The sequence below is a fragment of the Hippocampus zosterae genome, chromosome 8 (genome assembly GCF_025434085.1).
Source record: "Hippocampus zosterae strain Florida chromosome 8, ASM2543408v3, whole genome shotgun sequence".
NCBI lineage: Eukaryota > Metazoa > Chordata > Actinopteri > Syngnathiformes > Syngnathidae > Hippocampus > Hippocampus zosterae.
In genome coordinates this window covers 21,178,209-21,193,370 of record NC_067458.1, presented here as the reverse complement: position 1 = coordinate 21,193,370, position 15,162 = coordinate 21,178,209, and the positions used below count along the sequence as shown (strand labels likewise).

Here is a 15,162-nt window from a genome sequence, read left to right as displayed (position 1 = left end):
CCTCAAGTTAACCTCAGGAAACCCCTATGCCAGAGACGCACAAAAAAAAGTCTCAAAAGCCATTTTGGCTTCCAGTTGATTCTCCATGCATGATTCATTCTACATGCAGAAATTTTGCTTGGCTTACTCTTGAATCCTTTTTTTAGAACGCCAGAGAATTGTGAGCCACGCCAAATACTTACACTGGAATTTTGCAACGTCCATCACCATCAACGGAGGAGTAAAACTTTCCGTTTACTCCCCGACAGCTTCCACAGTCGTCAGACTTGGGATGCATCATCATACCGTTGTTGACCAGAGAACTTCCTCTTCTTGGACTCCTTTTACAGAATAATTTTTACCATTTAAAAATATGTATGTGAATTTATGGAGTTTAAATTCTGTCAAGGACACATAAATGTAACCTACACTGTACCAACCTCTCTCTATCCACTCCAGTCTCAGCTCTATTCATTAGCATGTGTTTCACGCCTATATCACGTCCTCATTAACTTCAATTATCCTGTCAGCAAAGTGATGACCTAGTGAGCAAATAATTCACTAACAACGTTCTCTGGCATTGTGTCCAGTATACAGGCAAAAAAGTATGAAAATTGCTACTTTTTCCCCCTCCCCCTCCTCTGTATCATTATCTCGACTCAACAGGTGTCGAACGTCTCCTCCGCGATAAACGGGGGTAGACATCGAATATGAAGCGCTTGTGACCCAGCCAATGGCCAGCCCACGTCGCACTGTGACGTCGGACGCGGGCTCTCACCGGAGGGAAAGTAAATAAAAGCTACGCGCATGCGCACGAGCAACACACCGATCCCGCACGGTTCATTTGACTTCATTCCAGCAAAGACGTGAAGCGACGAACAGGAATATGATGTTCCGCAGCATTAAGGTACGAGATAACTTACTATTCGTCCACTCAACGGTAGGAACAGATCAATTTTAACTCGCCTGGTAACTTATTATATTTGCAGGTGAACGTGCCCCCCCTCCCCCCCATGCTAATGTCAACATTTCTTCGACTGCCGCTCGTTTAAGTTAGATATAAATGTATTTATTTATTTTGTATAATTACTGGAATGAATTTAACGCGCGGAACTTACTTTTAGTCTTGACGAGTTAGAAGAATCAACTTTTTAAAATGTGAGCTGTCCGTTTTTAAAACAACTCCGTTCCCCAAAGCCTCGGATATAAGTTACTTTATTGACATTAATGCCAATTTCAACCATCTCACTTGTAGTTAAATGTCCCGTACTGTATTACCACATTTTAAATGAATTATGCCACAAATGATCCTCTTAACGTGTTTTGTATCATACATTTAGAATGGTAAAACCATAGTGTCATTTTTTTAGCCGTTTAATAGGTTTACATGTCATACGAGATGTACCAGTTTAACTCACCTTAAAATGCAGTAGCTTGTTGGTCCAAAGTTTTATCAAACGAGTCGAGGTTTTCTTCCCAGACGAACATAATATTTTTGTATCTGTGAAAGTTTGACGTTTGCGCTTATTACAAAATAAGGAAACTACTTTAGTACTTTGTCGTTTAAAATGTAAACACATCAAAATTGGTCTTCAAATCACTTCTCAAAGTGTAATAGCAAATGTCTCGAGCTTGAAAGTTACAGCAACTACAACTTAACTATACCTGGAGAGTGATTCTTTTGTTTACCGAGAGTTTGAGCCACGGTTTGAGTACATTAATATGACGGTGGTAATAGGTTTAGCTATTAAAAAAAAAAAAACAAGATAACGTTCAGGGCGTTGTGATTGTAACAGGCAGAGTTGACCATTATGTAATACCGAAGTGCCTTGAGGTAAATCAAAAGCGATGCCATGAATCCAACCTGCCCCCCAAAACAGTAACTGCAAATTAAAAATAAAAAGGACACAATGTAAAATACCATTCAAATAGTAAGTAGTTTACATTATAAAAACATACCGTCAGGACATGAAATTAAAGATTTACACCCATTTTGTCACGCCATTTGCTTCAATTCAGGGTATTGACAGCTAGACGTGTTCAACAATTTGGGACTCACCCACTTTTTAAGGGAGCACAAGGTATTGAAACAGGCATTATTAAATATAACTTCTAAGTGGTGGCATAACACTTAATTGTAGTAATTGGATCAAGCCTGTGACTTCACCAGAGTGATGTATTCTTAATTTGAAATTGTTTTCCAGACCTTTACCACAGCCTCTTTCAGTTCTTGTTTCTTTCTGGGGGGTTCTCCATTCATTCTCCTCTTCAGGAGTTGAAATGCATACTCTATTGTATTATAGTCCAGTGATTGAAAGACTCTTCAGTCCCCCCCGCCCCCGACGAAGTCCTTTGTTGTGTTGGCAGTGTGTTTTGGGTCATTGTCTTGTTGCAGAATGAAGCTTCTCCCGATTAGCTTAGATGCATTTTTCTGTAAAACCAAATGAGAACAGGACTATTTGAATCAGGTGTGTTTGCAATAAGGAGAGACGGAAAACCACGCAGGTCAGCCCTCGGGACGAGTTTGACACCGACGGTTTATACAATTTTTTTTTTCAATATACAAAAAAAAAAAGGAATTGACCTTGCCATTGCAATACTTTTCGAGCAGACTGAATACATAACATTTGTTCCATAAATGCATCATGTTTTTCCTATTCATTTAGTATAAGTTTTGATTCCCAGTAGCCACAATATTCATTTTATAGCTAAATAAAAACTAGAGTATTAACATTCATTAAAAAAAAAAAGTCAAGAAAAAAAAATCTCCCATTTACAATTGGTTTGCATCGGTCTTGTTGGTCACTTTTTTCCGGACTCCTTCAAATAACTTCGAGATCATTTGTCCAATTACTTCTCAGTTTGAATCACACACACTTCAACAGATGGTTTGACGCTGAATTGTGAAGTCATCGTGTTCCACCACTGCACCGAATTTGATGACTCACCATAAAACATGTCATTAAAATCAATTGTGCAATTCATAGTTTGCAATTTTGACAACTGGAAGATTTTTTTTTTGGATATGCTTTGTTGTAATGCCCGGCAAAAGATAATCTAATTTTTTTTTCCTTGGCGGGGGGGGGGGGGGGGGGGCTTTTACATGACACCCCCAGCCACCCTCCTTGCCCCTTGTTTTGGGATGAACACCTTGGCCCACTAGCTACTGTTTTTCAGGGTTGGTTCCGAGTAATGTTTGTCGGCGATGTAATTATTTTTTGGGGAGGGTGGGGTGGTTTTTCGCCCTAAGTGTAAAAAGTTTGACAACCGCTGCTCTGTGCCCTACCTGATGAATTTGCACTCCACAACCCCGTTCTGTTGTGTTTTGATAATGGGAGTAGTTCTGCACCAAGTGGAGTCTCTTTTGTGCCATAACTTTGTTTATTCATCCCCTTCTGCACCTCATAATAAATCCATCTTTTCTTGCCTCCAGAACACAATGTTCATTCAACGCTCTGTATTTGCTCAATTCCATTGGCACATTCTGCGGCATGCACGTGCGCGCGCTCGCGCACACACACACACGCGCACACACGAAGCAGGATTGCAAGATAAATTCTTCACGGATATTTCCGTCATCACCATTGTAGAAGACAAAAGGGAATGACAGATTGAGATTGATACAGTTATAACAACAGGTACACCATCTAACGATTTCCAATCCAAGATGCTTGCTAGCTTGCTAGCTAGCTAGCTAGCCCTATCTATCTATATATATGCTCGCCCTATCTGACAATTTGGAAATCAATGACACTTTATAGTCTTTGAACGTAATGTTTTTGCAAACATGAGACACATTTTCTTCCTGGTCTCGGTATCAAGACTCAAATGAATCCAACGTTTCTCGGGCCAGTATCATCGTGACTTGAAATTAACATAAATTGATGTCAGGTAAATTACATTCTGTTCCTGCACCGAACAAAACAGTTTTCACAAACATGGTTGTCGTTGAAGCGAAGTACGTTTTTGCAGGCGTCAAATAAAATTTATAGGTGTCAAACTCAAGGACCGGGGGCCAGATCCGGCCCGCCTCGTCATTTTATGTGGCCAGCGAAAGCAAATCATGTCCGCGAGCTTGCATGATTCTTGCTAAAATCTGTCCCGAAATGGTCGCATTAATTTGTTGTGTGCGTGGTTTCACTGTCGTAATGGCCCTCCGAGGCAAGACGTATGACCATTGTGACAACTGTAACAACAAAGCTAATTGTTTTTAATGGCGATAAATCAAGCAGCTCACCGCCAGTTGTCTAAAATGAACGGCATCGCCGTGGTGATGATATCTATCTTCAACTATTGTGTAGCCAAACGCCTTTCATGTGCCCCACACAATGAGGGGAGTTCATTCCGTGATCTGTCTTGGGAATTTTTGCGCGTTTCCTCTGTTGCGTTTTCTTCGCCTGTATAGGTCGGGTTCAAAGAACAAAAAAAAAAAAAATAAAACCCAACAACAACAACGACAGAAATTTCCGCGTGGAAATCCACAGAAGCGTCAGGCTCGCATCGCCTCGTAATGAAAGCGTTTGAAACGACAGCGCAAACTTCCCTCAATTCTTCCCGTCGCAGCAGGTTTGAAGGAATCATCTGTGCTGTATGTTGCACCTAGAGCGCATTTTGACAATAAAGGTGACTTGAACTTGAAAACGAAGCGCGTTCAAACAAGGGAGGACGCTTAGCAGCTTACATCTCTCATCGTAGCACTTCAAGAATCAACACAAGATTGACATCGTGGCGCTTTGCCACTTGACTGCATCGTTCAATTCGAGCGGGCCCCTGTTGCCTTGTTCAACTTTTTGTAAAAAACAAAAAACACCCTTTTGATCTTATCGTTCAACTGGAAAATTGGGCCTGCTGTCATTGATTTACAACCGATTGAATCTACATCGGAACAACAAAGGAGCACTTGTGTGTCGCAATTACCGTTCCAGGCATTTTGAGGCCCCGTTTTTACCGAGTGAACCCGAGCGCATCGTTTGTTTGCTAACGGTTACCTCAAATCTGTCAAGGTTTCTCTCTACATTAAAGCTTGTCAAAAACGATTTGGGGCGGTTTCCCCGTTAAAACCTATTTTTTATGATGTGATGATTAATCCTGCTGTTTGTCCAAGGTGTTCGTGCTATGCCACGGTCTGCTGCAGTTTTCCCAGCTGCTGTACAGCTCCTACTTCAAGAGCAGCCTCAGCACGGTGGAGAAACGCTACGGCCTCAGCAGCTACTCCACGGGAACCCTGTCCTCCCTGCACGAGGTAAGGGAGAAAGAGAGAGAGAGCCAACAACAACACTGGCAATGCGAGCTGGCTTGGTATCTCGGATGTACTCGTGACAAAAGAGGAAACGGAGAACAAGCCTGTGGGTCAGAATCGGATTTCTTGGCTGGTGAAGTGGGGTCTTGACTGTTTAATTGTTTGTTTGTCAGGTGGCGTGATTCGTACGCCCACTTGGGAGCTGAACGTATCACGGAGGTTCAGTAAACGTTGGGCGAGCCTACCGTATTTTCCGCACTATAAGGCGCACCTTAGCATTCTATTTTCGCAAAAGACGACAGTCTGCCTTATGAAACGATGCGCCTTATGTATATGGATCAATGTTCTGAAATGTTCTCTTCAGCGCGTTGTTACAGCTGCGGCGGTTGTGAAAAATATAAATGAAGCTGTTTTGTATTCCTTTAGCATGGCTCCATCTGGTGGATGCATAACGCAACTGCAGCCACTATTGTAGCTTCTATATATGGTGACTGCATATATAAGGCGCAATCTCGGCTTTTGGGGAAAACGGAATGGTTTTAGGTGTGCCTTATAGTACGGAAAATACGGTACATATAAGTATTTACGGTCAGCCTCGACTCTTCTTGAGTGTGATGACGTGAGCGCGCTTTGGCAGGCTTATTTTTGGACAGTTTTGTCATTGCGGTAGTGTGCTGTGTCAAATTCTGAGTTGAATTCATTTCAAAATAAGGCTGGGACATTAAAAATATGTGGAAAAGGTTCCGGATTGACTTGACGGTGCAAGTGTCCATCTGTCTTTCCAGGTGAGCAACTGCCTGTTGATCGTGTTCCTGAGCTACTTTGGGAATCGGGTGCATCGCCCTCGCCTCATCGGGATCGGCGGACTGTTGATGTCCATCAGCGCCGTCATGCTCGCCCTGCCGCACTTCCTGTCACGGCCGTATGAATACGACTCGGTGCTACTGGGTAAGTGATTTATTTATTTTTTCAAACCTCAAAGACAATTCAAACACTTCTGGTAGTCCCGCTCGCTTTCACACAATGCATATGCACTCCCCGCATACATCCGTGCTGCAGATTGAGACGCGAGTTTTCTGCGACATGATTGTGATTGGTGTTGATTTTAAATCTGAGAATTCTGATTCTGACATTACTCTGCGTTATTTTATTTATTTTGCAATTTTGTCCGCAGCCCTCGTAAACATCAAAGACCATTTGAAGTCTCCATGAACACTTCATTCATTCATCTTCCGAACCGCTTGATCCTCACTAGGGTCGCGGGGGGTGCTGGAGCCCATCCCAGCCGTCTCCGTGCAGTAGGCGGGGGACACCCTGAATCGGTTGCCAGCCAATCGCAGGGCACACAGAAACGAACAACCATTCGCACTCACACTCGCACCTAGGGACAATTTAGAGTGTTCAATCAGCCTGCCACGCATGTTTTTGGAATGTGGGAGGAAACCGGAGCACCCGGAGAAAACCCACGCAGGCCCGGGGAGAACATGCAAACTCCACACAGGGAGGCCGGAGCTGGAATCGAACCCGGTACCTCTGCACTGTGAAGCCGACGTGCTAACCACTGGACTACCGGGCCGCCCTCTCCATGAACTAGATTGTTGTAAACATCCAAGACATATTTCGTGTTCATTCATTCATTCATTCATTGGAGCTGTAAGGGTCAAACGTGGCCGAAATGTTAAATAAAGTTTGCGTACGTGCACTCGTTAGCATCGAAGGCAATTTGTGTCTTGCAAACGCAAATGCAGGGAAGAACTCATTAAGCAGTTTCCTTCAGACTAAGTTAAATATCAACAGTATTTAATTAATAAATGTCTGCATGCTGGGGGGGGTTTGTCATCCGCCGGGTGTTATCTGACAATCTTCCTGAACCTCGATGATGCACTTCAGCTCGACTTTGCATTAATTAGAAGGAAATTCATCATCGTACCCCGATTATCTGACCTTAAAATCACCATTCATTCGATTCGTGTCGCCTCCGGACCTTAATGTTTAGGAAGCTTCAGGAAATTAAAACAATTACACTCCTCACAAAATGTCGGGAATTTTTGGCGTTTGCGTGAAATGCTCGACTGCAATAGACAGTAAAAAAAAAAAACCTAGGAAAAAAAAACAAAAATGGCCCAAATCTCACGCCACACGCCAAGCCTCGGCTGAGTGGCCACTTCCCTCGGAGAGAGTCCCCGAAGAACCTTTCACCTTTCCCTGCTTCTAACACGATATTCAAGTGTTCGCTGAGCTTATAGTGTCAACAGTAGAGAGACTGGAAGAGTCACAGAAAGGCACGGTATTAGACATGCCTGGAAATGCATTGGTCCCATCTCCTTTGCTCAGACCGTCAGGACATTTGCGACCTGCAGAGGAACTCCAGCGCCTCCGAGTCTTGTGGCCGGGACGAGAGCAGGCGATTGGCCGACACGCGCAACCTGTGGATGCTCATGGCCGCCGCCCAGCTACTGTTTGGCGTTGGCTCAGTGCCCATGCAGCCCTTTGGCATCTCCTATATTGACGACTTCGCCGCACCGGGGAACTCACCGCTCTACATAGGTGAACGACCCCGCGGTGAATCCGTGTTGCTGTGATCGAAATTCCCGCGCGCGGTTCATCGTCCACATGTCCCAACAGATTCTTAGTACAGGTCATGTTTTGATTGCCCTTGATACACACGTGCCATAGGTGAAAACAACTCAGAAATTGGAGTCTTCATTGTAATTTTACTGTCAACATCAAACATGAAAGACAACAGTTTTGTTAAACAGTTTTGCACGGTTTTGTTCACATGACAGAAATTTTAAGAAACAGAAAATTTAAGTTACAGTAATGAGGGGTTTGGTAACAAGAAAATGCTAACAGTATCACTCTTATTTGTAACAAATGAGAATTTGAAATTTTGGTAGCTATTTTAGCAAGCAGCATGAAAGTTGCCATCTTTGATTTGCTTTCGTGGGCCACATAAAATGATGAGGCGGGCTGGATCTGGCCCACGGGCCTTTTGTTTGACACCTGTGATATAGACTCTCATTGAATCTGAAGTGTTCTTTGTACAGACACAAATTTGAATCTCCGATCAATTCAAAGTACGTTTTCATAAAAATCCAACACAATTTCGAGTCTTATCAAACCCAATGTCTGTGTTTTATATTGTATCCATAGACTGTGTTTTTCATCAAATCAATGGCCGTTTCTAGTGTGATTGAAGAGGTTTATTTTCATTGGCAGCCATCTTGTTTGCTGTTTCCGTGTGCGGGCCCGCCTTTGGCTTCCTGTTGAGCTCCGCGATGCTTCGTATCTATGTGGACATGGACAAAGTCGCCTCGGGTAAACGACATGATTTAATTAAATTTTTTATTTTATTTTTATTTTTTACACTCGCTGGACATTATTTTTAATGCGTTTATTTTTCCTTTTCGTTCCACGCAGATGGCGGCATGGATCAAGCGCTGAGTCCGGGCGATCCCCGCTGGGTGGGCGCCTGGTGGATGGGCCTCCTCATCACGTCGGCCTGCCTGGCGCTCACCTCACTGCCGTATTTCTTCTTCCCCCGCACTTTGCCTTCAGAGGGACGGGTAAGAACATCTGAAGGGAATTTCTGCCATCTAGTGGCTGTATCTTCTCACTGCAAACGGAACTGCTTTCACTGACTGATTGGCCTCAATAAAAAGCGTGTGGGAGGGGTAAAACTATTTCGATTTTTTTAAATATGGTTTCTTTTGATTGTGGATGTTTATCTTTTGTGGCGATAAACAGTTGTCTTCTGTTTAACACTGTGGTTGTGGTGTACATTTGCAACACTCTGGTTTTTGGTTTGTGTATGTCAGACGTGTTTAAAAGTGTCTCACCGACAAGATGATGCCAGAAATGTCTCCTCCCTGCTTTTTTTTTTTTCAAACCACACCACGCCGTCGCTTGCCAACTTTTCTGCAATATCTCCATCATGTCAACAGTCACACGCCTCAAATAATAACACTGCAAGGTTCATCTCGAAATGTTGCAGTTGTTCTTTACTTTAGTTGTATGGGGGAAAAAGCAACTTATTTTTACACTTGTATATTTCCAGATGATTGGAATGGAATCCACCGAGGACTTCAAGAAGCCTCGCGTCTCTTTGTTCAACTTCTTAAAAAGTATGTCCCTTAAATTCCTCATTCCTAAGGGTTTTTGTTTGTTTGTTTGTTAGTTTTTTTGGACAGTAAAATTTCACTCATTTTGTTCATACATTTGAGATTGCTCATATGATATGGAACATGTTTTGCATCAAGGTAATAATCAATAAATGTGGAATTGTTCATCTGTACTTTTAATAATGTGCTCCAAAACAACTGGAAAAATGTGTAGGAGTCGTTGGTTATCGCGTCTTTGGCTCTGAACATACTGGTCCGGCCCACTTGAGAAAAAAAAATTGGGTTGGATTGCTAAAATAAGACATCCTTGGTCCATGTGAAGCTCTTCAACTCATTTCCACAAAGTTCCTTGGCAGCAAAAAGCCAAAAAATGCCATGCCAAGATTTTTTTTGCTCTGGCTTGCTTTGTGTATAATAAGGGGGTTAATTTCACAAATAAAATCTGCGATGATGATAAATTGAATATGGCAGGGCTCACTGCATATTTCAACTAAATTAATTCAAATTTGCCTTTATCCCCCCAAAACGCATACAAGCATATCGTGATAATTACCCACATTATTGCGGGGAATGGGCGGCACGGGGGTCCAGTAGTTAGCGTGTTGACCTCACCGTGCAGAGGTCGCGGGTTCAATTCCAGCTCCGGCCTCCCCGTGTGGAGTGTGCATGTTCTCCCCGGGCCTGCGTAGGTTTTCTCCGGGTACTCCTGTTTCCTCCACGGCATGGCAGACTGATTGGACACTCCAAATTGTCCCGAGGCGTGAGTCTGAGCACGGATGGTAGTTTGTCTCTGTGTGCCTTGTGATTAACTGACGACCAGTTCAGGGTGTCCCCCGCCTCCTGCCCGAAGACAGCTGGGATGGGCTCCAGCACCCTTGTGAGGAATAAGCGGATCGGAAAATGGATGGAATGGATCGCGGGGAATTAACTGCATCTGATTTTTGTTTTTGTACCCTCTCAGTGTTTCCCAGGATGTTCATCCACTTGCTGCTGAGTCCCTTCTTCCTGATCCTGATCCTGGCTCAGTGCTGCTTCTCCTCGGTGATCGCCGGCCTCTCCACCTTCCTCAACAAGTTCCTGGAGCGCCAGTACAGCGCTTCCATGGCCTACAGCACCATGTTGGTCGGTGGGTGTCAACTCGTCATCTCACACCGTGGCGGGGGGGGGATAGGATAAGCCATGGTCAAGGTCTCTTTGCGGTCAGGAGTTGAGTCTAAACTGTTTGTACCCCCTCACCCTGTAGGTGCCATGAATCTTCCGGCCGTGGCGGTCGGCATGCTGCTGGGCGGCGTCATCATGAAACGGACGGGAATGTCTCTGAAGAACATCCCTCGCTTCTCCGTGCTCATGTTGAGCATTTCCACGCTGATGTGCGTGCCGCTCTTCTTCATGGGATGCTCCACGCACAAAGTATCTCAGGTCAATCACAACCAGATCGGACAGCGCGGGTGAGCTGTCATCATTCGGTCTCCTTGAAATTAACGAACATAACGTGATTTCTTGTTGAGCCTCACGTCAAGGATCTACGACCTTCGGCTTCAGTCTTGCTGAACCCCAGCGTCCCATGTTTTTTGTGCAGGTCCCCGTCCAATTGCTACGCCAACTGCTCGTGTCCCTCCGGAGCCTTTAATCCAGTGTGCGGCTCTGATGGGGTGGAGTATATTTCTCCGTGCCATGCCGGCTGCACCAATTTCACCAAGGACCCAGACAACATACACGCAGTCCAGGTACATTAAGTCCATCTTTTGGCAAAAGAATTCCGATACATGCACACCAAATAGTGGCGCAAACGCGAATAAGTGGTGTCGCTCCATCAAACATGAAGATGAACCAACAACCTTGAGGAACACAACAAACATGTATGGATGAATTAAAAAAAAAATTTTTTTAAAAATTGAGAGTGACAGCGCACACAATATTGGGTACCAAACGTGCATGTAGAAAACATTGTGGAACATTTACGCACAAGTAGCATTGGAAACTATTGATTTACGCTTGCGACATTGGGGAAATATTTAAAAAAAAAAAACAGAACATTGAAGAACATAAACGCAAAAACACTGTGAAGCGACCACCGAAGGTCTCAGCTGTGTGACCGCAATGGCAATGAAACAATCCAAGCTGTGTCTTGAGGCCCCCCGGGTTGTCACTCCCAGAAGGAGACGGCATGCCTGGTTTCAGTAATGTCCCACACCCATTTGCCCGCACATATTTCTGATTTTGTTTCAGTGGTCCTGCCGCTTAGAAATTAGCATTCACACACAGACACTCTTTTTTTTCCCCCTGCTGGGCTACTGTCAAGAAAAAAAATGGTGCACGATGCTGCAATCAAAAGAAGCTGCTCATGATACTCAGTGTGCATTTTTTTTTTTTGCCCATTGAAATCAATGGAAATGCCATGAATCTGTTGTCTTTTCACCTCCTTAAAAAAAAGAACACAAAACAATTTTGTAATCTGTTTTTAATTACCCCGTAGTAATATTAATCGTTCTTTGCAGAGGATAAAGAATACACCCCTGAGCTTATTGTTAATGGGGGGGGCACAAAAAAAACCTAATATAGCACAACCATATAGTATTCGTTTAGCCTGTACATTCTGCATTAGCATTAAGCTAGCAGACTTTCATTTTACATTTAGCTTGACATTAAACTAGAAGTAAATATGTCCTAACTGATTTTGTGTGTGTGCATGTGTGTGTGTGTGTATATGTGTAAAAGCGGATTCCCTGGATGTCAAAAAGTATTTTCCAAAGCCAGAGGTTTTTTTTTTTTGACAATCGTACAACAGTCCAGCCTCGCGTCCTCTTCGGAAACACTTGGAAAACATCGCCGCATATCCGGAAATGTCAGTTTGCTGCAATCGCGTGTGATCATGCGAGTTCTCTGCCTCAGAGGACTTTGTTTTGAACGCAATGGTGGGACAGAATCTTAATCCGTGTGGTGCTTTGTGTTGAGATGAGCGGACCAGAACACGCACACGTATGATTTACACGGTTAAATGGCTGATTTTGAGCTTTATGTGTCGGGTCTGACACGGATAAGGAAAAAATAAAGTAAATTAGGATATGAAAAATTAGAAAGTCGAGCACTGTTTCAACCTCCGTGTTCAATGAAGTGTTGTGTGTCTTTTTAGCTGTACACCAACTGCAGGTGCGTCACGGGTAGTCAGAGTCACGCGCGGCCGTCGCCCTGTGCCAATCAGTGCTCCCACCTCCTGCTGCCCGTCATCCTGATGCTGTCGGCGGGGGCGCTGGTCGCCTGCCTTACCCACAACCCCATGTACATGATGCTGCTCAGGTCAGGCCGCCACGGCCGCTGTCCGTCCACACTGAACTCAGAAACGCCATGTGAGTGACTAATCACGGACTTCTGTGTCATATTCAGGAGCGTAGCGTCAGAAGAGAAGTCCTTTGCTATCGGAGTTCAGTTTTTGCTCTTGAGGCTTTTGGGTAAGTCAGAATATATCATGCTACATGCTAATATCGTGAGCTGATTGTTGCTGTGATTCAAGTAGGCCTGATTGAATTGTGTGTGTTTTTTTTTTTTTTTTTTTTTTTACGTCCTCGCTCGGTCTCAGCGTGGCTTCCGGCTCCGGCGCTGTTCGGCATGGCCATCGACACCTCGTGCATTTGGTGGAAGCGCATGTGCGGCAAGAAGTTCAGCTGCGACTACTACGACAATGATGTCTTGAGAAACAGGTTAGCGGCGCACGAAGCTGGGGTACTCGAGTCACGCCACTCGAGTGGGACTCGAGTCGATTTTACAACTTGAGGACGTACTTGGCTAAAACGTGTGTGGAATACTTGACTTGACTTGACTTGACTTTGACTTAAAATAAATGACATAAGTCTGGTTTACATTGGAAAATCAGCATTTTCGGTGAGGGTTTAGTCGTCCCTTAGATCAGTGAAGAGGCGCTTTGCTTTTTCTTTCTGGGGCTAACATTCAAATATCAAAACCTGTTCAAAATGGTAGATTCCAAATTCACTGCCCTGATCTTTTTTCTGCTACTCAAAAGCTGTTCTGATCTCACATCCACGTGTCTTCCACCTTTGCTATTTTTGCAGGTACCTGGGCTTGCTGGTGGGCTACAAGGTGATGGGTGTGGCCCTGCTAGCCATCCTGGGTTGGAAAGTGCTGCGGACACAGGAGTACACTCTGGAGAAGAGGCCCGATGGGGTGCTATAAAACATTGGCACCCCTCCAACCCCCTTCCCATCTTAAGGTGGTAATGCTCAAAAGACCAAAAGGTGGCGATACCTCACAGCTTCTGCCGGACTTGTACAATAACATGTTCACTGCTGCCCGTCAGGTAGGTTCTAATGCACAGCCCATTAATTGTATAGCATAATATTTAAGTAATTATTTTTTTATACTGTCTGCACGCTGTTCATTTTATACACTGATTTCTTTCTTTTTATTTTATTTTTTTACTTGTATTAATCGTTCAATTTTTTTTTTGGTGCTACGTACCGCACATGCCTACTTACCAATAAAACATGCTGTATAATAATCAAGTTAGCGCTAAGATTTTTTTGTGAATTGGTATTGCTACCTCTTAAGTCACTGGTGAATGACTAATAAATGAAGCCATAGATTGTTATCTTAAAATACATACATTTTTTATTTATTTATTTTGGTGGGTGTGTCGATTTATATATCCATGTATTCCAGATCAAAGAAAAAACTCAAATTTTAAGATTTGTATTGGACAACATTGGGGTATTTATTTATTTAGTGTTTCGTGAAAAATATATTTTTTTTCAAATTCTGGTTTTGCATATCAGATTTATCCATTATTATTAACTTAATACAATAAAACAGTCTCTCCATTTTAATGCACTATATTTCAGATACATGGAAACAAATCTCCATTTAAAAGTGTCATTGCAATGTCGATGTTAGGGTATTTTTCTAATGTAATGATGTATTGTTTATTTTATTTAATATGTGCTTTTTTTAAACAAAATTATTCTTGATTTATTTCTGACTTTAAACATTTTACGAAAAACTGAAAAAAGTATATATTCCAAAAAACACATTTTTAAAAGTTTGAAAATTATATATATTTCTAAAAAGCAAATTCATAAAATGGTAAACAAGTTCCAATTAAGTGAACGCAATACGCTTTTGTACATAAATAAATAATACCGTTGAATAAAATTGCCACTTTGCTACGTATAACGTGGGGTGGAAACGTGAAACATTTTGACGTCACGCTACATGACGTCACTTCACCATTCGGCTCAGCTCCTTCGGACAACTTCGCCTACTGCGCATGCGCACAAGCCTCCGGGACGGGCGAGGAGCCGGGCGGTAAATAGTAGTGATGGGAATTCCGGCTCCTTTTGGAGAGCCGGCTCTTTTGGATCGGCTCCCTAAAAAGAGCCGGCTCTTTCGGCTCCCAAATGGCTCCCAATGGCTCCTCAGTTTTTTTGTTGCTTAAATTAATTTACTACCAAAAATAACGTAATATTATGTGTAAAATGAATTACTAATGCAAAAAATAGAGAGTATATCAAATATTTATTTATACTCAACATGGAGTACAACATGGAGTGCTACAAAAATAAAAACAAAGTACAAAGACCCACCTCAAAACAAGGTCAACAAAAAGTTCCAATCTCTGAATATTTATATTTATAAGCTTTTAACTGTTTACAGTAAAACAAGTAAGCATTGAATACAACACAACAAATTATAACTTAAAATTTGTAAAACAAAAAGAAAAAAGCAGCATCCAGGTAAAAGTTTTTAATGTCTTTAGTGAAGATTGGCATTAAGAAAAACCAAGTACCTCAGCTTTGAGGGGTTGATCCTGTT

General features: G+C 42.9%; 1 protein-coding gene across 1 annotated transcript; it reads left to right on the top strand.

Annotated features, from left to right (window-relative positions):
• The first annotated feature begins 755 nt into the window (after window positions 1–755).
• On the top strand, window positions 756–13,856 carry slco2a1 (solute carrier organic anion transporter family, member 2A1). The gene is made up of 14 exons (XM_052073055.1): window positions 756–886; window positions 5,084–5,221; window positions 6,004–6,166; window positions 7,553–7,765; window positions 8,438–8,536; window positions 8,639–8,784; window positions 9,276–9,342; window positions 10,301–10,465; window positions 10,583–10,787; window positions 10,919–11,066; window positions 12,473–12,636; window positions 12,724–12,788; window positions 12,917–13,037; window positions 13,407–13,856. Exons 1-14 carry the CDS (start codon window positions 866–868, stop codon window positions 13,525–13,527), a joined length of 1,836 nt encoding a protein of 611 aa, XP_051929015.1. The 5' UTR covers window positions 756–865; the 3' UTR covers window positions 13,528–13,856.
• Window positions 13,857–15,162: the final 1,306 nt, after the last annotated feature.

Coding starts and splice junctions, on each gene's coding strand:
- slco2a1 (XM_052073055.1), top strand. CDS start 866: ATGATGTTCCGCAGCATTAAG. Junction 5,222..6,003: donor CCCTGTCCTCCCTGCACGAG/GTAAGGGAGAAA, acceptor CTGTCTTTCCAG/GTGAGCAACTGCCTGTTGAT. Junction 8,785..9,275: donor CTTTGCCTTCAGAGGGACGG/GTAAGAACATCT, acceptor GTATATTTCCAG/ATGATTGGAATGGAATCCAC.